General features: G+C 38.5%; 2 protein-coding genes across 2 annotated transcripts; one reads left to right on the top strand and one right to left on the bottom strand.

Moving 5' to 3' along the window:
- The first annotated feature begins 1,794 nt into the window (after nucleotides 1-1,794).
- On the top strand, nucleotides 1,795-20,578 carry LOC117489056 (vasoactive intestinal polypeptide receptor-like). Its single transcript, XM_034138296.1, has 13 exons — nucleotides 1,795-1,957; nucleotides 3,599-3,692; nucleotides 5,143-5,256; nucleotides 10,911-11,020; nucleotides 11,117-11,214; nucleotides 12,375-12,504; nucleotides 14,596-14,749; nucleotides 15,766-15,826; nucleotides 16,732-16,798; nucleotides 16,878-16,969; nucleotides 17,191-17,320; nucleotides 17,938-17,979; nucleotides 18,124-20,578. The coding sequence occupies exons 1-13, from the start codon at nucleotides 1,898-1,900 to the stop codon at nucleotides 18,313-18,315; spliced, it is 1,344 nt and encodes a 447-aa protein (XP_033994187.1). The 5' UTR covers nucleotides 1,795-1,897; the 3' UTR covers nucleotides 18,316-20,578.
- Nucleotides 20,579-20,607: 29 nt separating this feature from the next.
- On the bottom strand, nucleotides 20,608-25,164 carry LOC117489055 (kelch-like protein 40a). The gene is made up of 6 exons (XM_034138295.1): nucleotides 24,043-25,164; nucleotides 23,795-23,955; nucleotides 23,178-23,285; nucleotides 22,373-22,558; nucleotides 22,017-22,166; nucleotides 20,608-21,031 (listed from the first exon to the last, which is right to left on the bottom strand). The coding sequence occupies exons 1-6, from the start codon at nucleotides 25,162-25,164 to the stop codon at nucleotides 20,920-20,922; spliced, it is 1,839 nt and encodes a 612-aa protein (XP_033994186.1). The 3' UTR covers nucleotides 20,608-20,919.
- Between the last annotated feature and the right edge of the window lie 1,239 nt (nucleotides 25,165-26,403).

Here is a 26,403-nt window from a genome sequence, read left to right as displayed (position 1 = left end):
TGGCAAAGATCACCTTTATGACAGAGGGTTTCTGAAAAAAATAGTTTTAAATGTCCAAAGAGTTTGAGTGATTGATTTTGTTCCAATACTCAGGTGCACATTCATCAATTTCTGGTATTGCTTACAAATGACACCGTTCTTGAATTTTAAGTGTACACTATCACGGCCAATCTTCCAAACGTATCATATTTATATCAGGAAATGTGCATATAGATTGCTCAGAAAGCAACAAACATGTTTATGGATGAACACAAGAAACTAGTGATGAAAAGGAATTTTATGACCTGAAATTCCACAAGGTTGATCCAAGAGAACTCAAATGCTCAGACATTTAACCCACGAGAAGGTTATTCTGACAGGCATCAAAGCAGAATAAGCCTCGGTGAGTCATGTGCCAATAGTAAAACCAGACCATTAAAACCTAAGGTAAAGCACATGCTGCCACTGCATTTACATTCCTCATGGTTGTAAGTGAATGTATCAATCTTTTCAAACAATGCACAGTGATGATGCCAGAGCAACCATCTGACCACAGATAAAACAACCTGCATGGTTTCCCCTATGCAGAACTTCCATATGTAGCATATATACGTATTGCTCTTCCCACACTGTTTTTGGTGAATTATGAGCTTTCCAACTCTCTTTTCTCCACAACTTGCTGCCACTCATTTACATGCATATATGCACCATCCATCATTCTCTGTGCATTATCTTATCTGAGAGCAGTATGTCAGCCGGCTCCACATCTGACAGCCAACTGGGAGAAAGTGATTTTTATTGCATGTAACTACACAGTGTATGTGAATGTCTGCTCTATATGGCCTTCTATATGGTCTGAGCCAATAATAAAAAAAGATGTCTAAATTGTTCATCTGCATATTTTGTGAAGCTGATGACATGATGTATAGATGTGTTCATGTTTGTGTTGCCCACTACCCAAATCCGAATTAATTAGTCAGGTAAGCTTAAATAATGTGATTTACATTTATATTTCTTACACAAATGTGCTCTTTGGGAATGGTCAGACGGTGTGTAGCTTGTAGTTAATCTGGAAAATGTGCTTTGTCTAACCTTTCCCATCTTTTTATACAGGTAGATTATTCAGTTGAGTGGTTGTTGCCAACCTCAGAGTCGAAAGGCTCACAATGTGAATCTTGTTAAATTGTGACATGATACATGGGAAAGGCTAAAAGACAAAAGACAACAAACAAGAAAAAACAAAGACATTTTCTTTAATTTCTTGAAAATAGACCTAAAAGGGAAATCGCTGGTTTAATATTTAAGAGTTGTGTGTTAACTACATTTGAAGCAGTCAATTGTTCAATATGTGCATCTAAATTGTAAAATAAAATAAAAATGCAAAAGCACAAGTACAAGCACAAGTACCTCAGATTGTATTTTACCAACCCACAACACTTGAGTAAATGTAGCTACTTACGTGCTGTAAGGTAACTAAATACACACTAAACACTGATATTATTTCAGAAACTCAGGCAACATGAATAATCTGTTTACAGGGTTATGCAATAAAACACACCATTGCAGGCAGTCATATTATAAACTAGATTTTAGTGTCATAATACCTATAGGCTATAAAATATAAAACAAAGGGTCAGTCCGGTCTTCATTTGAATGTACGGTTTATTTTCAGCTTTGTGTTTACGCCCTGCTGACGTTCACTGATGATCTGTCATTGGTTACTTGGTTGGTGAAGGTGAAGCTCGAGAGGGAGGAGGAGGAGGCGTTCAGGAGCGGAGCAGCGAGACCCTCACAACCATAGACTGTATATATAAAGCTCACAACCTGCGGAGGACTATCACCACTTCAACCAATCTTATACCAGTTTTAGTTTTTTACTATCAACATTCTTTCATTTTTAAAGCTTCAACTTCAGGATATGTTGGTGTCAGTTTCGCACAGCATGTTCTTCATTCTCTCCTTCATGTTGCTGGTACCGGTAAGTAGCTACTTTATATTAAACCAATTTGCATTTCCTCATGAGTTGAATTTGTGGTCGGCTTCATTTGGAAATAGTTGTCAACGTAGATATATTTAATGTAGAGAGACATAGCTTTTTACACCATGGTTTTGGATGCAGGGCGCACTAATTTGTCCTAATGGGAAGCTTGAGTAATTTACCGGTCAAATACGTGAGGAGGGAAGCTGAGGAGATAAGCATTTAGTTAGTTAGGAATAAACGGTCGTTTTGTTCCATGTTTTTTTTGTAATGCTAAATTACTTATTCCACAAAAATGATCTCAACTTTAGTAAACACAATATTTGAAAGTAGTTATTTTTGCATACTTCTTAGTGGATACGATGTGGATTAAATTAAACAAAAATGTGTCACAGTGTTAGTCGATTCATATTTTCTTTAGTCGAGTACAGAACTAGAATCACGAAAACACTTAGCCTCAGTATAGGAAGGTTTCGTCATACTTGCTTTTGTTATAAAGCATATTTTAGAACCAATAGCCTTATATTTAAACTTGAGGTGTTTTTTTATGTTTATTTCTTAATCTTTTTAATTAAGAATGTCTTTGGCTCCAATCACTCCGGGTTCAGCTTCTTTTCTGTATGTCAATCTCCTCAGGCAAAACATGCAGCATTTAAATGGCCGTTCCAAAACAGATCCTACTGCAACTGTTTTCAGTGACATTCATGTGTTTTTATGTCCATAGCTGATGTTTTTTCTTTATTATAAGGTTAGGTAAAATAACCAGAAGAAGTCAAAAGGACTTCCTCGGCACTCTCTGGTCTCCAGCTTCCTTATCCCTAACCGCCTCCTGTGAAGAAGAATGTATGATTCATGCTGGAAGTCAGTTAGGGGTCATAGCCCTTATAATAGCTTTTAACATCTGCATTTGTACACACTCACAGACTGTGTCAGTGGGCTGTTTTTGCTGGCTGAAGGTAAAAATGATGATCATAATGATGGAGTGCAAGAAGTGTTCTCCTGATACTTCAACTTGCATTGCTTAAGGCTGCGCTGATCCATCACTGACAATAATCTCATATCTAAATCTATACTGTGGCTGAAGTAGCGCAGCGTACCCTTAGGAGCGAAATGAATCATAAGTTAAAAGGGGGAGTCACCTTGTGTGGGGGGCGACCCTGGAGTCATATGGCTAACAATAGCCACATAGTACCAGTCTGATTAATGCCCAAAGAGCGAAGACTCATCCACCTAAGTGGAAGCAATACATCTCTGGGTCCTGCAGAGGGTTTGCATATTTTCCGAGATGATAAACTCTCATGGGTTCAGAATCATGTTGAACTGGCTGCAAGATTCCCTCCTGGTCTTCCAAAAACGCACATGCAAATCTGAGGAATTTGATGGTTGAATTACAGTCCAAAGATTGATTTTGTGTCTGCCAAGTGTGACGGGCGGAGAGATTAATGGTAGCCCCGGTCAGCTCATCTCAGAAAGACCCCGGCGGAGACAATAAGACGTGTTTGCATTGACATGTTGAGCGAGAACATGCAGCATAACTCTTGCAGGCTTCACTAACAGACAAATGATCCAAAAGACACATTAAATGTCAACGTAGCCAATGATATATGAACAGAAAACATGTGTCAAATGTTCTCTTTGCAGGTGTTTTCCGTGCAGAGTCAGATGTGTGACATGGTGAGCGAGATAGACAAAGAGAGGGACCTGTGTGAGGCTCAGATTGAGAACAAAACAACAGGTATGTAGTTATTTTTGAGTGTGTTTGACAATATCTTTATTGTCCTTCCTGCACTTTTTCTGCTCAATCTACTCAATCCACAAGTATTTTGATCGAAGTGACACAACAAGCTCTAAAGTCAACAAAAGCTTTTCAAACCTCCCCCTGGCTTTACATAACACATCGCATGACTGAACACTGTTTTACACCTAATGCCAGCCTCTTGTCACATGTGCCTTGCTTACATATTAAATTAAACTTTCTACATTTCCCTTTACACTTTCCATACATGTCAAGGTTAGAGAAGAATCTAAAACAGAGAATAGTGTTGAGGAATTGGATTAAATGAGGGCTGTGTTTAAGAGCAAAACTATACCTAAACATTGTTTTACAAACTCTCACACAACTCGTTCAGTGTAAACTTAGTCTCACTTATCCAGTCGGACGATCACTACTTCCGGAAGACATGCATTTTCACAAAAAACATACTATTTATAACACTTCCACATAGTAGAACAGTGTCACAAATGTGCAGGCAGGCTACTCATACTACTCAGGCATCTATGTAAGATATAAATGTTATTGGATTTTACAGCACGAGTTGCATGAAAGTGTGTAAAAGGATATTTTGATATAGTTTTTCTGTTGTTAAATGCCCCCCATTTATTCTAGTCATCAAGAGTTTTCCCCATTTTTGTTCACCATTGAGGCTTTTGAGAAAAACACAATGTTCTTCAAGAATTCAAGGTACCAGGGGATGAGTAATTGGCACAGAAATGATCATTTTGTGAAGTGTTGAAGTATTCCTTTAAGAAAAATTAAGATGTTCTTGGTTGATGAAGTTGTCATTACAGGCTGCTAAGTGGTGTGTTTCATCGTCACAGCACGCCACACACAATTCTGTTCTACAGGGAAATAATCATATATTGAGCCTCCATTACCTCCATTTACCAAAGACACTTAATTGTTCCTTACTGCATGTATCAAGAGACTCTGTTTACTTTCACACAATGAAAAAGTCATTAAAGACTCATTATGTTTTTTTAGTTTGATATCATTTGATATATTCTATCAAATCCTCAGGGTGAACATGCAAATACCACCTGGTGAAGGTTTTTCATCACAGTGGAGGAGCAGGTGTGGATGCAAAAGTGCAGTGACCTGATTCTGCATCCCAAGACCAAACATGTTGAATTTAAATAACAGTGTGTAACGAAGGACAGGGAGCTGTTTCATAAGTCATGGCGGCAGGGGTGTTAACCCAGGTAATCCGCTGTTATGGACCCAGGACAGCTGACTTTGGCCAACACAGTTCGGCTGCCATGGGAACTATGGGGCTCCGCCTTCACCTTCTGTTTGTCACTGGAATCACCTCTCGACAGTTCATACTGTGAAAAAAAAGTTGTGTTGTTGCATTTGAAGTTCCAATGTTTGACATTCACTAATATGCCTTTTTTGGTGTCTTGATCAGGTTGCAGGGGGATATGGGACAAGATCACCTGCTGGCCCAGCACCGATCTTGATGAGGTGGTCACCATCCCTTGCCCCAAATATCTCTTCTACTTCTCCAGCGACGTTCCCACACGTAAGAAACTAGTTCCTCAAATAAGCTGTGTAATGTGTCTGTGTGTGACATTAAAAAAAAGATAGGGAAGTCAAGGGAGTCAATATATAGAAAGATGTTCTTGCCTGTAATCACTCAGGTGTTTGGGGTCTTTTGACATAGATAGACACTGCAGCAGTCACGCATCAGTCAGTGGTCTCATGACCATCCAAGACAATATATGGACATAGTAACACACATATGGTCATTAACGTAAATGGACAGTGACATATCAAGATTAGTTAAAGCTGCTGTAATCAACAGTTTTATATTAACAAAGTATCAAAATACTAAATATGTGTAGTGTGTAAAAAAGGGGTCCGTCGTAGTGACACTCACAGAGATTAACACTCAACTCTGCAGTTCCCTCCCAACTCTGTGAAATGTTTTTTTTTCTTTTAGCTTATTATTTTGGTTTCATGGCCAACAACTTTTTCAGTTCACATCATCAGGTCATTTCCAGTACTTGTATGTAACATTTTATCCAATCCTATCGTTTTCTGAACCTGTTTCTGTACTAAAACTTAGACAAAACAATATGTGATGATATCTTCCTAAACAGTACAAAGTCTTGAAACATAATCATATAGATATGTCTTCTTTGATATTGGTTAATATGACTATACTATAATTATGACAGACAAGTAGGGCTGGGTACCAAATAACCCAGTAATGAGTAGTATCACATGTTTCCAGCCAAACAGTAGCTGTATTCAATTGTTCTGTGACTCATTCTCATAATGTCCTTCTGGTCCATGTTCACCTGTTGTTTCTACCTGTCCTCATATATCACCAGAACACTGCTAACTGAAAATGAATGTCACAAACAAACAACTTCCCAGCACCATGCATGCATCAAAGACACATTTTGTTTATCTCTCCTGCTTTAATGTGTAAGAAGCCTCTCGGGGAAGTAGATCCAGTAGCAATTATGTATAAGGGAAACACTCTCATGAGGGTTTATTGGCTGAATTGCTGTGTGTACTGTTTGTACAGAGTTTCTCGTATATCTCTGCCATTAATTAGCACATCGACTCTACTCAGTGTAATTGCTCTGTAAGAGATGAGGATTCTTTATTAGTATTTTGCTGGCAGAGAGGCCTAAATTTAAACTTGGTGCCTTGAGAAATGTAGCTTTATTGAAGTTAAAGGAGCTTGAAATTAGCTCAGAAAAACATTGTTCTTTGCTAAACTGTACAAATTGTTCATTTCAGATAGATAGATATGTGTACAATGTATTCGTCGATGTGAAGACGACCCAGGGAATAAGGCAGTCATTCAGTCTGTGGTCATTCAACTCTATGGAGCTTTTTTGCCTTTTTTTGCCTTTTTTTATATATTATTTTGGTTTACCCATCCACCTGTACAGCACCAAACAGAAAACAGACAAAGCTAGAAATGAGCAATTGCGGCACAATAACATTTAATACAATGTAGTTGTTCAGTTGCTAAGGGTCAGATATTTGTTGTCAATGGTTATTGGAGACCACAACAGAGCTAAAAGGAAAACTAAGTTTGTACTCACATTCCCATGTGACCAGAAAATGGAATGCTAATGGCACCATTTGTTAGCTGCATGTATAATGATACATATTTTGCGTACATTTTAACTCAATTTCATACCATTACACCACTATGTTAAAGGTGGGGTAAGTACTTTTGGAGAAACCAGCTCGAGTGCGCTAGAATTTGAAAATACACAGCCGGAAAAAATCTGCCACTTCCTTACAGAGCCCCTCCTCCAACACACACGAACGCGCACATGACCAATGAGGGCACGAGATAAGTTTGTGCACAGATGGAAGGCTGACAGGCAGGTAGGCCATCCAGTTATTTTAGCCGGGCCGGCTAAAATGATTGGTCGTGCTTTTTACAGTATTACGGCTTCCACAGATTATTTTTTTAAATGTATTTATTGTCAAAGCATTTAATGTATTCATTGCTATCGGGATGTTAAGAGCATTCCATGGAATATAACAAAAAGTGTTTCTGAAATAAATTACATACCCAACCTTTAAGGGATGACACTAAAGGTTAATATGGTTAAATCAACTAATTGATATCAGCATGACACTACTCCAGTTTATTACCTACATTAAGACTATAAAACGTTATGGTTAAATATGCAAACAATACATTATATGAATAATTCGTTATCATAATTCATTATCAATTTATCCTTTAATTATTGATTATTTTATTGTTATAGGCCAAACTCTCAGGATTCATCAGTGCATTAAAAACTTTTTTCTTTGTTTCATTAAAAGTAGCTTTTGGATAAAACAAATATTCAGATTCATACCGATCTCTTGACATTGAATATATCTGTTTCTGCTGCTGAAAACTGATCAAAAGGTCTGCACCTATCCTAGGTTTTGCGTATGTCACCTGTTGGATAACTTCACAAACTCAACCCATAGAATTGATTGCAGAGCTTTAGAACACCTGCGTGCCTCTACAGAGTCTGCACACATGCTGAGGGGGTTCCTGCCCCTTTAATCCAGCCAGTATTTATCTCTGTGATATATTCATGTCATGAGAGGGATTCAGATGGAGGATTTATAATCAGCATGTGAAGGTTCGGTGCAGAAGAGAGAGGATTTTACCTAGATGGGAGAATGTGTGACCCGGGGGAGGAGAGCACTCCAGGGTAAAGTGAAGGGACACATGAGGAATCACCAGATTTTTGGGGTTGAAGGCAGACCAGGAATATTTCACTGACATGCCAAAGGTTCAGGGAATCAACGGCAGACATGAGATGATAAGTGGCCTGTGATGCTCCGATGTGCACGATATCAATTATGCAGTACAGCAACAAATCATTGAAGGTCTCTGCGGGTGAACCTGGTTTACTCTCAGTTCATGTAAATAGGACTTAATGAAAGGTTGATGATGAATGGTGTGGGATTCTGTGCTTTGTAAATTACTCCGTGAGAACGTAACAGGAACTCAGTAAGACAACCTAGTTTGTGTACTGCTGTGCATTTGAAAGTGTATTCATTTTATTTGGAACATGTTTTGAAACCCTGAGAAGTGAGAGCAATATGAGGTATACCTTGAAAGATGTTGCCCTTTTTTAAAAGAAAAAATCTATTTAGCTTATTATCCAATGAATTCGCTGTCAGTCAGCTGCGTAACACTAAAGTTATTGACACATCCCCGGCTATACATTTTATCCTAGCACACAAAAAACCAAGTATTACGAGTGGCGCCACAGAGATTCAGGGTCAAGTCGTAAATTAAGCTGAGATCGAGTTTGCCATTCTCATGAACTCTTTACCTAGTAAGTCTAACACAAACAAACCGTCATTCATCTCTTTCAAAAACACAGCGACTCACCCTCACTGCAAGCCCACGAGTGACAGAGTGCTGGCTGTCAATGGTTTCACCTACAGTATATGCCATAATACTCTGTTGAGCTGAAGCTAATCGATATAGGCTTATACAAACCTTCTGCCAGGTTATAATTAGGAAGGATAACGTATTTGACTACACCACATCGACAGAATAGCCAACATTAAAATTAAAAAAAAAGCCTAGAAATTAAAACAATGACATGGAGATTAACTTGTTTGAGCTCTCCTCGTTGTCGTGCAGGACGCTGAAAATCCTTGCAGTCATGTTTTTGGGGGATGATGAAAGCATTCTTCTGGCAATCCCTCAAACAAGCCAAATCCAGTGGTGGCATGGGCTGAAACAGCACGGGCTTATCATCTCCTTTGTGTCTTGTCATGTTGTTTGAGGAAGCTAAGCCTCCATCTTCTCTGCAATACGCCACTCAGGTATTTGTGAGCCGACTATAGTTTAATGCCAAACACATTCTAAGACTTTGGATTGTTGCTCATTTCCCAACTCGTCCTTGATTTGATATTGGCTGGGCAGCAATACATTAGGTAAATGTAAGGAATGTCCTATATTTACATTTCAACCGCAGCATTCAATGCATGGATTATTTTGTCACCAACACACCTCATTCTTTCATGTCGATAAGACATGAAAGGATGAGGAAATGTTCCAGGTGAATGTAACACAATAGGAGACTGAGATGTCAATCTGTGCTTCTTACTACTGCTGACAGGATCAGACATGCTTCATGAAGGCTGTAACAAGAGGTGCCAATCTAGTTAACAATGAGTGTCTCAGTGTCTTCTTCCAAAGTCACTATACACTCCTATTGTACACATTTTGATATTTAGAAAATATTAGAAATGTCTAGCCTCTACTCCTTTACTCTGGTACATTTCCTAAAGAGTAGAAGAAAGAGCATTATTATGATTTTCTTGTTGCTTGGTACTACAGAGGAAACGGTATAATGCAATGTAGGGGGTAATACAAGACTGGAATATAAAAATGTTTTGACTTATTTATTAACTTTTTCAGTTTGAGTATTTCACTGTCACAAATCTAGCAACCTCTTGCCTCAATGATCTACCACTTCAGAAATGTACATTCCCCTAAAGTACTAGACTCTCCTCTACTAAGCTCTACTCCACTATAATTCACTTTTCTCTTCTCTACTGGACTCATACTCATACTGTACTCATCTCTGTTCTACTCTACTGAGCTCTACTCTACTCTGCTCTAATCTTCCTAGATCTATTCTACTGAGTTCTAGTCTGCTCTTTTCTACTCTACTGAGCTCAAGTCTGATCTAATCGTCCTAGCTCTACTCTACTGAGCTCTACTGTACCAAGCTTTACTGAGCTGTCCTCTGCTTTAATATTCCTATATCTATTATACTGAGCTCTATTCTTCTCTACTCTAGTGAGCTCTATTCTTCTCTTATTTACTCTAGTGAGCTCTATTCTTCTCTTATTTACTCTACTGAGATCTATTCTGATCTACTCTACTGAGCTCTAGTCAGCTCAAATTTTCCTAGCTCTATTCTACTGAGCTACACTCAATTTGAGCTCTACTGAGTAGACTACAGTAGATACTACTGTACTGTATAGTTTTAGTATAATTTATATATTCTACTCTAAGGTTCTCTACTAAGTCTTTCTGTACTCTAATCTCCTCTGGGATGAAAGTGCCCTCTGTTGTGGTCACTGTAATGCACTTGGACCTTTCACTTCTGCCCCTACGGGCATGTCAGAGTACACATAGTTGTTTGTGTGTGTGTGTGTGTGTGTGTGTGTGTGTGTGTGTGTGTGTGTGTGTGTGTGTGTGTGTGTGTGTGTGTGTGTGTGTGTGTGTGTGTGTGTGTGTGTGTGTGTGTGTGTGTGTGTGTGTGTGTGTGTGTGTGTGTGTGTGTGTGTGTGTGTGTGTGGCCACATACTCAGTTAAGTAACAGATAGAGGCAAATGCACATGGGAACCTTTCCAGCATGTCTGAGCCTTTGGGACGACTGATCCCTTCAGTCTCTCCCTACATTTCCTTTTAGTATTTGGGAGTATTCCAGTGAGACCCATACTTCTATGTGTAACATGATTAAGTGTAAGTAGATGTAGGATACGTTTTGCCTTGTGGCTCATACAGCCCATACTCCCCTCCTCCAAAACAAACATAGCAACAACATTATAATTACGCTTGTATAACTAATGAATTCTAATTGGAATACAGTGAATCTCCCAGAGTGATGAGTTGTAATCTTGCCAGGTAAAATGTAATATTCCTTCTGTATTTATGCTCATTAGGTAACCTGTCAAAGACCTGCACCGAGGAAGGCTGGACCCCAATCAGCATAGACTCATACATAAAGGACTGTGGATACAATCCCAACAACACTATAGATGATAATACATCGGTAAGAAACCAAAGGTCTTCCAGCCCCATGTTCTGCTGCTTTATGTTAAAAGTGTCACTGTTTTCACTGAGCATAAGTGAATTTATGTATTTGCAGGGAGAATTCTTCGACGCTATCAAAGTGGGTTACACCATCGGTCACAGCGTGTCCCTTATTTGTCTGACGATTGCCATCATCATACTGTGTCTCTTTCGGTAAGCAGATACATCAAAATGCTACTCAATGTTCCTGTGTAAAGACAATCAAACACCTTTTCCATCATTAAGAGCGATAAAAACCAGCCAATCTCTCATTTCACACCATACTTCCTGCATTTTATAGAGGTTTTATAGTGTTTTTCACACACAGTAATGTGACTGTGGGACAAGACGTCCAAATTTGACAGTATCTGCTGTTGCAATATTTCTCAAACAAAGCTGTTAACTGCAAGCAGCCATGATGTCAAACCACTTAGATGGACTGCTGTTGTTCATATTCCCTTTTGACCTTCAGCCCTGGGCTTGCTGAGAAAAGGTACATGTTTGCATGACAAAGCACTGATCATATCAGAATATGTTGAAATGGCTGCTGTGTGTTGCTGCTAACACAACCCAGTCTGTTTTTTTGCATTTGGTGTGTGTGTGTGTTAGGGGCTAAACAACAAGGCAAGTGTTTACTCCACTGAGTTATAAAATGCAAATGGTTTGGACTCTCGAGCAGTATGGGTTGTGTACAGCGCTTGCTGTTTATGTTCATCTGTAGACGGCGTGTTGAAGCAGCTGGTTGAAGCTGTGTGTCATCGCACCGTCCTGCTGGGATGCCTCGCCTGATGCGTTTACACAATTCATCCTCAATCATAAGTTCACCAGGAAGGCATTTGTTTGAGAACACCCAGGAGAAGGAATTTACATTAGTGACAGTTTCTCTGCAGAAAACCCTCATCTGAACTTGATTACATTTGAATGTCAAGGTTTGTTTCTGCATGATAAATATATGTTTCACTGGAAAACTAGATCCTACATTACATCACAGGGTGAAACATACAGATAGCTTTTCTTGATAATTATATATAGCTTGAAATAAAAGAATACCGGCACAGTAGGAGCACTTTACAAGGCAACGACCATATTCTAAGTGCTTATAATGACTACTTGTCTCGGGTAAAATACACTTGTTTCTGTGAATGTTTGCCCCACAACTGAAGTCTGTGACGCTTCTACTGGATATTCTCTTTATATTCTTTCAGATTGCGTGCTTTGGGGCCATAAACACTCACCTTTTTAGAAAGTGTTGAGGCTATGTAATGTTTAGAACAGAGGGGTGTTGCTTTCCCCTCTAGATTGAAAGAATCTAACTGTATTTTCCTCTTTTGCAGGAAGCTCCACTGCACAAGAAACTACATCCACATGCACCTGTTTGTGTCTTTCATTTTGAAAGCTGTAGCTGTTTTCATCAAGGACGTGGTTCTGTATGACGTGGGGGAGACAGATAATTGCCAGTCACCTGTGAGTACTGAACGCACCCTTTCTCACTCGCCAACATGTCCATTTTATTAGCAAAGCCGTAAACTTTATTGATTTTCTTCCCGGCATAATCAAAAGTCCTGCCACTTGATCAAGTTACCTCATCTATCTGATGCATGAGGAGCCAGCTGTTAGTTGCTCTCCTTCATTCAGGAAAAAACAATGTATATAATCACTCACTCAGCAAAACTGACTTTAACGCTTTGTCTCAGAGTTTACTTAGCGCCTAAGTGCTCAGGTGGTTGTGGGTGTAGCAATGTTTGCCAATTCTTTTCCACTCCTGAGACAATTCCTCATTCATCTGTCCAGCAGGATGTTGTGAGAGTTCCTGTTTGCCGAAGTTAAGCCTGAACTAGAGAGATATTTGTCAATAAATCACATTTAAAGTTTCATATCATGTTTTAATCGCCCCATCTCGACAACATTACCATTGCAGCAATATCAAAATGCCATAAGTGTTGAGTTAAGATAGGGAGTTAGATTAGATATTGGATAAGAGTTTCATATGATAAGGCTTTTTATATTTGATTGATCAAGTCCCTAACGTCAGTGGTGTTTTCTCAGCTCTTGGTCCAGCTGAATACACTACTTTATTACCAGAGAGGATTAGATCAGCACACCGTAAATCACCTGCTTTACTACCGCTACAGTGGTGATGGTTAATGGCTGACTTTAGTTATTTCCTCTTCAGGCTACACCCGGTCCAAACACAGCTGCTAACCCTCTCCTCTGCTTCTGAAAAAAAAAAAAAAATACATTAGTAGAAAGGGGACTTTACTTACTTAATACACGTCAGTTTACTCGGTACAAAGAGAAAAACTCACCTTGGGAAAATAGATTTATACTGTAGGAAGCCAAACTGAAAAAAATTTACATCTGTTGGATCACAAATTCGTAAAGCCCAAAACCTTATGTTCTGTAGTACATTTGTATATACATGTATGGTTGTTTTTCTTAAAATAACAAAATGAATACTGTGTTTTTCGGATTCTGTGGTTTTTAGCTTCCTAAATGGACACAATTTCCCATAAGTCCTGGATACATTAGTTCATTCTTTTTCAGCTCAACTCAACAGAGAGTGAAGAACAATCTAGAAATTCTACAAAACCAAAAATTACAATTGAAGAGTAGGAATAAGAACATTAGAATACCATGTTGGTACATTTTCATGGGAATTGTAGTTTTTTGATAAATTGGTAAGGTGATTGTTTACGATCATTAAGTATTTAATTGGTCTCTCATGAGTCACATTTTAGTTATAAGGTGGAAGTGGAATGTCCCTTCAAAGTTAGACTTTATCTGAGTATAAAAAATAACACAGTTTTCCTTTTTAAATAAAAAGTAAAACAGCAGTTTAAGCACCATTCAGAGGTTTTACCGTTATTGCCTTACATAGACGATTTGACTGGTAGCTTATGTTCGGTAATGATAGCAAAATAAAGCCATAATTGCTTTATGAGTCAATTTGCTGTTTTGACAACTTCATGTGTTACTGTTATACTAAGTTTTATTGTTTAATCCTTCCACATGATTGTTTTTTTATGATGTTTCTGTGGCTTTTTTTCAGGAAAGTTACATAATCTCGCTTTAAGATGTCAGCTAACTGTTGTTTTATCTGTAATATCACACCTACGCAGCCTCCCCACAAAAACAATATCTAACAGCAAGGGGCTTTTGATAGGAAATAAATATAAATGTAAAAACACCATGAATCTCAAATACACTTTGACTTCAGTTTTAATCAGTGTAGCAACCATAATTACCATAATCAGCACAACCATAACGTCACCCCTATAGAGTTTTGTCTAATTATATTATGCTCATATGAATTGGGATAATGACTGTCTCCTCACTGCTGCTTTTGATGAGCGCCTTGCCAAGTCTAATAGAAGTGTTTTCTTCTAAGAGAGTCATTAATTCTAATTTTAGAGTAATACCCTAAAAACCTACTCTGTGTAGCCTTGTCCACTGGCACCTTAATTTGTCTTCATCATTTTAATATATTAATGAAATTGCATTTATCGACATTCCCTTGTAATGCAATAAGCTGCTAATGTCCTGGTTCTCCTGTAGGTGAGCTGCAAAGCAGTGGTGGTCTTCTTCCAGTACGGAGTCATGGCGAGTTACTTCTGGCTGCTGGTCGAGGGCCTCTATCTCCACACTCTGTTAGCCGTTTCCTTCTTCTCTGAGAGGAAGTACTTCTGGTGGTACATACTGATTGGATGGGGTACGTACCAGCCTTTGTACCTGTTGATGAATACGGATCTCTCACACAGGCACAAATTTGCAGCAAGAAATCATCAAATGTCCTTCAAGAGGATCCTCAGTCAACCTGAATGTCTGTTTTGTTTGAACTACAACAGCCACAACATACATGATGATATGTAAATTAATTTATATGTGGGGTTTTATACATGCAGAGGAAACTGCTTTGCCTTTTCCATCTGCATATGAATGATTCCTTCTGCCGGTTTTAGATGGGCAGCAGCAGGCAGCTGCCACTCCGCTCCGCTGTTATATTGCAGTCGCGTCCTGCAATGCTTTTGATGCTCTTGATAGGAAAAAGGCTAATTTAACTCATTTGTGTATCTATGGCAGACGTAACACGTGAATAAAATGTATTCCTTCCCAAACTAAGACATCAAGTAAATTGAGCTTTGAACTTTTTATATTTGTAATGAATAGCTTTGGCAATAAGGATATGAAATACACATATATTCATCGAAAAGCATGTCTAGAGCTTTCATCTATGAAAAATATGGGCCCTACATTCTCATATTTAAAAAAACTTACTTTGGCCTTTGGTGGTGAAGTTCCAATGTGTCTTGTCTTCGAAACAGTTTAACAACCATGCTCAAAATGTCTGATTTTTTTCCCCATCACAGCAATAAAGCGTCTATCAATAGGCACAGAATGTTGTGTCTGCCAGCAGGAAAGTGGAAACAAGCCTTTAACTTTTTTTCAGATACCCAGAATGAGCCAATATTGGCACAGAGCACATGAGTCCGGTTAAAAATGATAAGCATACCCAAAACACAATTTTACTTCACCCATAAAATCATCCAAAAGATTACCAGTGTACACATGCTCAAGGCTCAGCTTCAAATTTGGTAATGTGGAGTCAGTGTGGTGTTTGAACATTGTGGATATAATTAATAGTGTCTCTCCATCATGTAGAGATTATTTTAATATTGAAATAACTTACAATAACATACAAATTATTTTTATATTTCTTATTTGCAGGAGCTCCAACCATCTTTATCTCAGCATGGGTGATTACAAAGGCTTATTTGAATGATCATGGGTGAGTCAATCATTCATATTTGCTTTTATCTTGTAAGCCTACCTTTACTTACGACAAGTTAAGTAACTGATATGTTATCAGTACAGCTGATTTAAACATAATTATACACTCAAATATTATAAAAATAGCAGGTTTTAGTGGAGCTCTGTAGTGAACTATCAATCTCCAACAAGACACAAAGTCTAAGAGCTGAGGGATTTTATGGCTACACTACCTTACAAAGCCAAAATGCGACATCTACCTAATCTATTTTCTTTAAACAAGACAGGTTTTTTTTCAGTGTTTGTTAGATGTGTGTAAAAAAGTGTACATACTTCTACCTGCCTGAATGCTAAAGCTAGAGAGCTATGTCATGTTTAAGCTAGTATGTGAGGAAAAGCTAGCCTTGGCTAAATGATTTTTAAATAAATAAAAAATGCGTTTGATTATTTGACATTGAAGAAATGTTTTATTTTATGCAACAAGATGAGGAAACGAAGACCCTCGTGGTACTAAAAGGTTACCAGAACTGCTAAAAGATAACTAGCCTAGCTTAGCTAAGTTAGCACCACAGCCTCTCTGGCTAAACATGAATTCACGCAAGTTTGTTTTGTGTGTTAACGCTAATCTAAATAGGTTATTTAAGTATTATGAACTTTAGACTCTGTTATTTAACTAGTTTATTACTGTAGTTCAAATGAACAAAAATATATGAAAAAGAAAACTGTTTGTTAAAAGATACTGGGTTTACCTACACACTTAAGATGGTTTGGCTAACTAGCATCAAAACATAAAAATCCCTTTTCTCTTCTCCATTGTTTCTGCTGCTCCCTACCTTTGTACTACAGCTAAAGGATTTGTTATATTTTAAATTATGATTTAACTTGCAAACTATTTTGTATTTACTCCTTTTTCTCTTCTGACAGATGCTGGGAGATAATTGACGACAGCCCATGGTGGATCATCAAAACACCTATTTTGGTTACCATACTTGTGAGTCACGATGGATAACATTTCATATGCAGCCCTTCAAAATGCAATCACATTAATCAGTCTTTTACTCTTTTGGCAGGTGAACTTTTTCCTCTTCATCTGCATTATCCGTATCTTGCGACAGAAAATGAATTGCCCGGACATCGGAAGAAAGGAATCCAATCAGTACTCGTAGGTTTTCAGTGCAGTGCAGAATCTCTATCATAGTAATTTCTTATCAGGTGACATTGAATACATTCTTCTTCTTCCGCTATGTTGGAGGTGGTGAGCAATCACACCTCCTGCATAGTGAAAAGCCCGGCGTTGAGTATACCTTGAAAGGTTTTCACAAGGTGGAACTCAAGCCTTCTCTTTTTCACTTCCTCTGTTTTTTGTTTTGTGACTTTTTTCAGGAGACTGGCTAAATCCACTTTGCTGTTGATACCTCTTTTTGGCATAAATTACATCATTTTTGCCTTCATCCCTGACCACATCCACCACCAAGTTAGGATGGTTTTCGATCTTATCCTGGGGTCCTTTCAGGTAACGTCACATGACAGCATACAAAGTGTTGATTAGTTAGTACCAGTATCTCAACTTTCCAAATGTTAGACAGAAGCAACACTGATAAATGATGGTATTTTATGTACATTTTCTGTCTTTTGACTGGCCTGGGTTGCCATGTTGTGTCTGAGGTAAAGAGTTGTGTCATAAATAAAACACCAGATTAGTAGAAGAGATACTTTCATTCTGTAAAGTTACATGAAAATAGCAAGATGAAAACATGTTGTCTAATAAGGCAAGCTAATGGCTGATTTAGCCGAAATGTTTAAAATTGTTCACTTGAATAATGAGATGGCTGATTTACAGTTGGTATTAGATTGGAAATGAATGCTGAGAGCCAAAGGCAATGATGGATAGCGATGGAAAGTATTCCTCATTTATAACCGTTTTAGCCCAGAATGATATCTCCTGGGAACATTTCCCAGAGATCTAAATGATGAACCTCCTGTCTGAGTCTAAAGTTTGTCGTAATCTTACCGTCATTATTCATACACAAGCATTTCGAGTGTTTCCCCAGCTGTAATATCACTCTGGTATTTCTTTTCAACAACAGCCGTTATCAGGCTGTGCGTTTTATATTCTTCTCTCTTCCTCAGGGTTTCGTCGTTGCAGTTCTGTACTGCTTTCTGAACGGAGAGGTAAGTAAATGCAAACATAAAACAGCTCTTGATGTTTACAGTCCTTTTGTGTCACTTATTTTAATGTTAAGTCCTGTTTGCCTTAAACTCTTAATCTCCACCTCATCAACCTGTTTGCATTCTACCCACTTGTCTCTCCTGCAGGTACAGGCTGAGATTAAACGTAAGTGGCGCAGATGGATGCTGCAGAGGTTCCTGGGTACAGGCAGCAAGTACCAGCAGCCCTCCATAGGCAGCAACGGCAACAACTTCAGCACCCAGATCACTATGTTGACCAAATGCAGCCCTACAATGCGTCGGGAGTCTGAGTGTCAGGAGCACTTCTCCGCTATCTGAAGCCTCTCTGTGTTTCTATCATTGGGTACTTAATTATACACACACGCACTGTTGCCAAGCACTTCATATTGGTTACTGAAGGTTAATATTAAATATTGAGCCTAGGCTAATATTTGTTCATTGTAACTTTATCAAAAAAAAGTGAGAAGTGATTTTTTTTGCAAGTGTGAAAAGGCATCTGAACTCATCTCCTTAAGTTACATTTGCGAGACTTATAGCTTTGATCGGGAATTAACTTTCATGATGCCGGTAGTTGACCTCTTTGACCCTCATGTATTTTATATTAACATATGGGCTAGTCTCTCGCTAACAGATTTGTTTTTAAACAAGTATAGCTCTGAGATCACTCGATAAGGCAACCCAAACAGGCTCCTAACAAGTTGAAAATCAATTCTCAGAATAAGTCTTTACTGATAAACACAATGCCAAATACTGCAGGGAGAAAGACCGCCTTGGCAACTATGTGAATTAAAGGGAAATGAAATGGAGGTCTTGGCCAGTGTTTTCCATCTGAAGTTAAGCAATAGTTGGACAGAGGCAGAGATGAGCTGCGTCCTATAAAAAACAAGATGTTTATTAAAATGGTGTGTTACACAAGAGGGCTCCAAGCACTTAACCTAATGGCCCATGTTGCTCAGGAGACCCGTGGTAACAACTTGGATGAGAGTGTCAGGCTGTCATGAACAGTAGTCACATAGGAGGTATCTATAGCATAAACAATGTATCGGATGTTTTTATCCCGTGTATGACAGTTTTATACAGGGGATACACATTGCAGAATTACTGCCGGATAACATTCCAGAGGAGACAGTAAAGCTCCCGCTTGTGAAATTGATCTCAGATTACAAAGGCTTTTAGTTTTGTCTGAGTGCAGTCGCTCAGCAGACGTTCATTTCTATTTATACTGTTGCTGCGACTAATGGACCAGATGTGTTTCATTATTAGTTCACAATACGCAACATTGTGAATAAATATGTGGCAACACTAACTTCCATTAACTGAATTGCATGGACAATTCATTTCATTGCATTGAGTGTAAACTCTCTATGCTATGCTGTCAGAGATTAAGTAGATATTGTTATTTTATCTTACTGTTTTTTAGCCACGCTAGCAGCATGGCTGTCGGTCAGTTGAACATTTTTGGTCCAGATGGAAATATCTGTTTGACGTATACAGACTTTATCACCAGAGGATGAATCTTAATAACTTTATGATCTTACGACTTTAAACTAGCACATCCAGCAGGTCTGAGTTTCTACTTATCTAGTGAAATATGTTGTTATGCTCCAAAGCTGGTTGAAAGGTAATAACCACGGCAATGCCTTTCATTTGGTATTGTCATCTATACTTTACTATACTGAAAGTTTGCTTAAAACTGCAAAACTAAGGACATTTTCATCAACCTCCGAGCTTCTTTGAGTATGTCAGTAATTAGCAAATGCTAACATGCTAACCTAAGATTCCAAACATGGTTACATAAACCCTCTAAACATCAGCATGTTATTATGCCAGCATTTACGTAATATGTAACCCCTAAATGACCATTTGTACATACATATTTACCCTGTGTTACCATGAATTCTTGGAGAAGACCTTTGTTTGTAAAGATAATATACAAAAATAAATATAGGTACGCAAAAAAAAACGGTTTTCTTCAAGGATTTAAGGTGAAAGGGGGAAAGCACTTAATATACAAATGATAATTTTGTGGATTAAATATTCCTTTACATTTAAAGCCCTACCTCACAAAGACGCTCGATCTGCTGTAGATTGTTTCATGTATTTTATCGACTTCAATAACACCCTGCATGATAGTTGTCGTTCCCTCCCTCCCAGGTCAAAAAAAGACTTTTTCGATATTAATATGTAAAGGCAGTCATAGTGTCAAATTTCACGTATGAGTCATTTTGGAGTTTGATGTTTACTTTAGCCCCTCGTCTTGTTGTACCAGTGTGTGTAAAGCTGGAACTACCTGAAATTACCTCAGACGTGTTGTATATTGTCCTAAACCGATATCTTGGTTTATAATGTGTGTTGTGGACGGTGATGACTTAGAGTGCTCAGGAGTCAACTGGAAAACTGTGGTTTATATTGAAACGTTCCTTGCTCATTCTATCTACATAATATATCTCTAAAGTGTATTTTATCTGTTGCCATGTATATTATCTGTAAATACGGTGTACTGTACATTATGCTGAATCTGCTGTAAAAATGTTATTGAACAAAATGTAAAATGATGTTGAATAAAACCATTTGCACTGTGGACAGGCCTTAAAGCAAAACAATCTTTATTTCTGCTTCAAATAAAGCAAACAGGTATTAAAGACACTTGATGAAATAAAATAACAAATAAAACAGATGTACAAATCAACATGTTAGCTTTCTATAAAGCTAGCATTAACATGAATCTGTCTCCCCCTGCTGTAAAAAAATAGGGGGGAACAACCTCATAACACCTTTTCTCCTGGAGAGACCAAATGGGATTGTTACTGTGAAACTTTCTGTACCCTAAACCAATTTTGGGAGATGGTCCATAATGAGTACAATCATTTACTTTAATGATAATGTATCACTATTAACCTCGTGGCACCAGCAACAGTTCAGTTATAACTTGGTGAGGCGCAGAGTGTTGAGACGCACTGGGAGAATAGTGGCTCCCTCTGCATAGCTGATCTCTCGCAAAATCCCATTCCAGCACTTGTCTGGCTCGTCATATCTGTGGGAAACATACATAAATCAGTTGTTGTCTGCTCATAGCATCATTGGATAGAATACAACAATAACAAATGCAATTTCATGTCCTTTTAGCTAGACATGCAAAGATTAATTGAATCATTGTCAACTAAGGAATTAGTCATAAACTATTTTGATAAAAGATTAATCAGTTTGAATATTTTTCTTTTCAACAATCAATATTCCATTCCACTCCAGCTTCTTAAATGTGAATAGTTCCTGGTTTCTTTAATCCTCTATGTAAACTGAATATCTTTGGGATGACAAATATTTATAATATTGTATACAATAAACATTGTCGACAGTAGTAAATGGAAAGTGCAATTTTTAGAGATTGTTATTTTCTCCACTTTTAACCCTAATGAGCTACAGTATACATTTATGTATGTTACCATGGCATACATTTGGACTTGTCTAAACAGGAAAAGTACATATAAAAGTACAGTAACAATTGTTCAGTTCCATTTAGTTATGCAAGTAAGGTGTGAAGAGTGAGCAAACACGCACAAAACAAGCATCCTTGAAAACATAATTGGAATGCAGCCATTATTGTAAAATATAATAAATCTGGTATATTCCCTCAATACTTTTCCTTATGTGTGGCACTCAGCCTCAAACCCCTTTGTTCCCACTAGATGTAAATATTTTAAAAAGATCACATCATTTGTGATTTTATTAAATGAAATAATTGTTGCTTTTGGTCTTTAATAGGATTAGTTAACAATTAGAAAAACAAAATAATACTAATAGATTTATAATTAAAAAAATATTCATTAAACCTGTACTTATCCTTTTGGCAAAGTATACAGTATGGTCTATGGAAAGACATAATTGGAGTTTGGCATGAGATTATTCTTTGCTGTGTTGTCATTTAAAACATTTTAATAATGGGGTATCATGTCTTTTCAACTGTAGAATGAAATCTCTGTTATTGTGGTCACATTATATTCACTCATGGGCCCCCTCACCTCCAGACGTCAGCCATCTCTGTTGGGACGGGCTCGTCACTGGTTTCACTGGGCATCATGGCAAAGCCCCCCACAGCATACAGGCAACCCCCAGTGGAGATCAGATTGAGAGAGCTGCGCTCCTGAGGGAAGTCTGTAAACTCGGACCACCTGGAGCACAAAACAACAATAACGTGATGATGATGTTAGATAAGCTGCTATATGTTACTGTATGATACACACAGCAGTGCAATCAGTGCTATTTTGATGACCTTATGATCTTCTATAAATGCTCGATGAGTCATTACATTACTGTGGACAGTGGCTTCACCTCATAACAATGAGTGGCTCATATACAAAAACAACAGTTGTCTTACTTGTTGGTGGCAATGTCGTAGAACTCCACAGAGCTGGTGAGCCCTGCGTCTGTGACCCCCGTGACCACGAAGATCTGTTCTTTGTGTACGGTGATACCAAACAGGGAGCGGGCCGTCTGCAGAGGAGCCAGGTCCTTCCACTCAAACTTTGTGGGGTTGTAGACACAGACCCTTCTCATACATTTCCTACATGAATCATTTAAAACAGTGTGTTAAAGGGGCTCTCTACTAGTTTATCTTATAGATGAAGTTCAGTTTACTTATCATAGAGAGTACCACTCATTCTGTAAACAGTTGTAAACAGTTTATTTCTGTTGAAAAAACAACCCTGATGATGGATGTCATAAACTGAGGGTGTGGAATTGAAAAGAGAAGGGGGCGTTTAAAGGCAGGGAGGCTCCGGTTGAAGATGCTGTTCAGTTGCATTATTAGTGTAGTTTAGGATAAAGTGTTTTTGTAGCTTACTAGATGATAAATGTAATCATTTCTCAGGTAGCTCGATCTTGACCATACTATTCTTTTTTCTTTTTTTTCTGTATGACGAGTTCCCCAACTTTATAAAAGTAAATCACAGAAATACCCCTTTAAATACCTCTAAAGGATTACAATCTGTTGTATCTGAAGTAATACTTTTACAAATTGAGTATTGAGCAACATAGAATAAATTACAATACATTAAGGTTTTGGTTTAAAAAAGGCACAAAAACTAGCATTCGTATTGGTTACATGGAACCACAGTGTGAAAATACAATCCTGAGGTGTAATAAAATGATCTATACTATACAGGAAACAGAGTGCCACATACTTGCTTTCAGATTTCCCTCCAATGACGTAGACCAGACCGTTGTGTGAGACGGTTCCATGGCCGTACACTTGGTAAGGAAGAGGGTCAGACTCTCCCCATTTGAATGACCTGTGCACAAAAAAAGAATATGCATCATCTTGAAGTAATCCTTAATACAATTATTGATGATAATGAAGTGAATCTACAGACTCATGCAGCAATAATACTGATACGAAATGATAACGAGGGAGATCTTCAGGAATACAATAACTAACTTTGTGGCACAAAAAGCATGTACAAAATTTGATAGATTTGGATTTTTCATAAAAACTCAAAGGTTAAGTTTAAAGTTTAGACATTTATACAACTTTTGAGACAAAAATAGCCAATTATTCTGCTGAAAAATGCATTTTGATGGCAATACATGGTTTACACAGGACAATGATGCAGCATTTGATATCTATAGAAATAATGCTTTTATTGTGACAATGAGAGTGATTGTATTACACTCTCTGATGATTTAAAAGGAGGCTTGATTGCTGATTAATAAGAAACATTTCCTGAAAAGACTTCCCTTTAAAAATACAAGTGTTTTCATTTAGACCATGGATTTAAAGAAGATCCCTATCCACACTTACTGTCTGTCATAGATGATGACTGAGTCCAGGGCGTGCTCTCCATCCTTCAGCTCCTTTCCTCCAACAACGAAGATGGAGTTCTCAGCTTCAGTCAGGCCGAACAGACAGCGAGGGTTGGGTTGAGAAGGCATCCCTAACCATTCTGAACTCACTGGGTCAAACTGGGGATGAAGACAATGATATGTGAGGATTGAGGAACAAGGAAATAGAATTTGACCCTGTTTTTCAGGTTACAAAACACACCATACCTGCAGGAAGTAAGAGCTGAACGGTTCATCTTTGTCCTCTTCGTTGTAGATAAGTCCTCCGACAACAAACACCTGGTTCTCCTTGGTCACCAGGCTGCAGTGGTTCTTGGGAATTTTTGTCGACTCTGAGGCCACAAAGCATTCATTTCCTACCGGGTCATAGGCCACAGTCCCTTTGTCACTGATCATTAGTATCAGTTCCAGCTCAAACATTCCAAAGCGAGGGTTGTTGTTGAGTATACCCGGCAAGTACCCTTCTTCCTCATCGTCCTCCTCCTCGCTTTCTTCTCCCCCCTTTGCCTCGTCACTTTCAAGCTTCTTGGGTTTTGGGAGACGCCCTTTGTAAGCATCCTTGACCAGATCCAGCTCCTTCTTGATGTCCTGGCTGAACCGCAGGAACTGGTGACGCTCTACTTTCTCTTTGAAGTAATCCGGAGCTATGAGCCTGAAACGGATGCAGTGCAAAAGCTCTGGAAGGTCCTTAACACGGTTAGTCTCGTCATGTTTGACCCAGTCCATTAGAGATTCAAACACCAGCTCCTCCCGCTCAATGTTGAGGGCGTCTGAGGTGATGATGATGGCCAGCTCGCTCGCGCCCAACTGATGGAAGTCCTGGTCTCTGACAACCACCTGGTAGCGTTCACAGATGAAGTCTCTAGCATTCAGAGCAAGCCTGGGACAATCCAGCAGCAGTCCCAGCCTGAAGATAGCCAAGCAGTTTCCCAGAACCAGCTTCTCTTGGAGGTAGGACACACATACAGAGAAGATTGAGGGTATCTGGTACATGTTAGCAACCATGAAGATATCCTGGACGTTCTGTTCTGTCAGATTAATGTCAGAGGTGTATAAGTAGCGCAGGATCATCTTAATGACACTTGGCTCCACATCTTTGAGGACAATCTCACGCTTCTTGCTCTCCTCCAGTTCGGACAGGAACATGGCCTTGAAGAAAGGGCTGCTTGCGGCCAAAACCAAGCGGTGGCAGGGGAACTCCTCCTCCTGAATTTTGAGGACGCAGTCCACAAACTTTTCATTCTCCAAGAGGTCACTCAATCCGTCCTGAAGCAGACTCTGTTGGTACATCCGAGGCTGCTCCACCGGGTCTATAGTCTGGGCCGCCATTTTGTTCTGTCGACCTAATGCTGGTTGGGTTTCGTGGGCACCCTACTCGCTCCCCACAACAGAGCAGAACTGTCAGCGTGCACAGGGCGGCTCGGATCACTGGGGACAGTCTCAGTGGGTTGGTTGGCTGGTGGCTGCAGCTGCCTGTGGCTGTCAGTCACTCTGTAAGTCAGGGGTATTTATAGACAGGACCCTCACAAAGCTGAGGAATCCATTTTGGTGGACCTACCCACTCCTGCACCACACAGACCCCCACAAAAACAGCTGAATGACTAAGCACAGGGGTGTGTTAAATCCAGCAGAACAACTCAGCAGGCCGTCTTGCTGACTTTTATTACTTTGATATTTTCACACAGTTTCACACAATTGTATTTGTACAATTGTGTTGTTTTCTGAAATCCTGTGACTTTAATAGTGAAAGTAAATACACTGGCTAGACTGACATTGAGCATTTTACCATACTGCATGAACATGAGTGGAGCTACAGGAGAGTAGAGGTAACTGTTGTTCCCTTTATAAGCATGTTTCATGCTAAATCTGTACCTGACACCACAAATTAATACAAACTTGTGTTTTAGAATAAAAACACACAAAGCATGTATGCAAAACTAAATGTTTTGTTAATTCACTGTTCACCTTTATAATTGACATCCCCATAAACCTTCCTCAAGTTAAAAAGCTAGTGACACACTTCACCATATGTCCCACATTAGTTGGGGTGTTACTTCTTATTATTTAACAGGTGATGTACTCTACATGTCCTTTCATTTAAATAATTTAAAAGTATCTCTTTATAAAAATAACAAAACAATTTGAAAATGTGAGTTGCGATAATAAGTCGATCAACAGAAACTAATCATTTTGGTTATCTACTGAAGTGCTTGAGCTTCCAAAAGTTACAGTTTTCAGCCTCTCAAATATGGAGACTTTCTTTTTTCTGTTGTATATTGTTAAAACAAATTGCATATATTTTTGTTTTACATTGACAAAAAAAGACATGGGGAAGAAATGTAGGAGTATTATAGACTAAATAAATTGATTGACCAAGAAAATAATGGGCAGACTAATTGATAACAAATATAAACATGACTTAATAATTGAACTAAACATTCATGGTATAATTGTTAAAATATGATTAAAACAGCAGGTTCATACAAAATGTTTCATTATCAAATCAGTCCTCTTTTAGATAAGAGGTCTCATTATTCATAACACATCAAATTAATAAAGATTATGAAG

This window comes from Trematomus bernacchii, unplaced genomic scaffold (genome assembly GCF_902827165.1).
Source record: "Trematomus bernacchii unplaced genomic scaffold, fTreBer1.1, whole genome shotgun sequence".
NCBI classification, from domain to species: Eukaryota; Metazoa; Chordata; class Actinopteri; order Perciformes; family Nototheniidae; genus Trematomus; species Trematomus bernacchii.
Note: the sequence above shows the minus strand (reverse complement) of the source record. Positions and strands in the feature narration are given on the sequence as shown.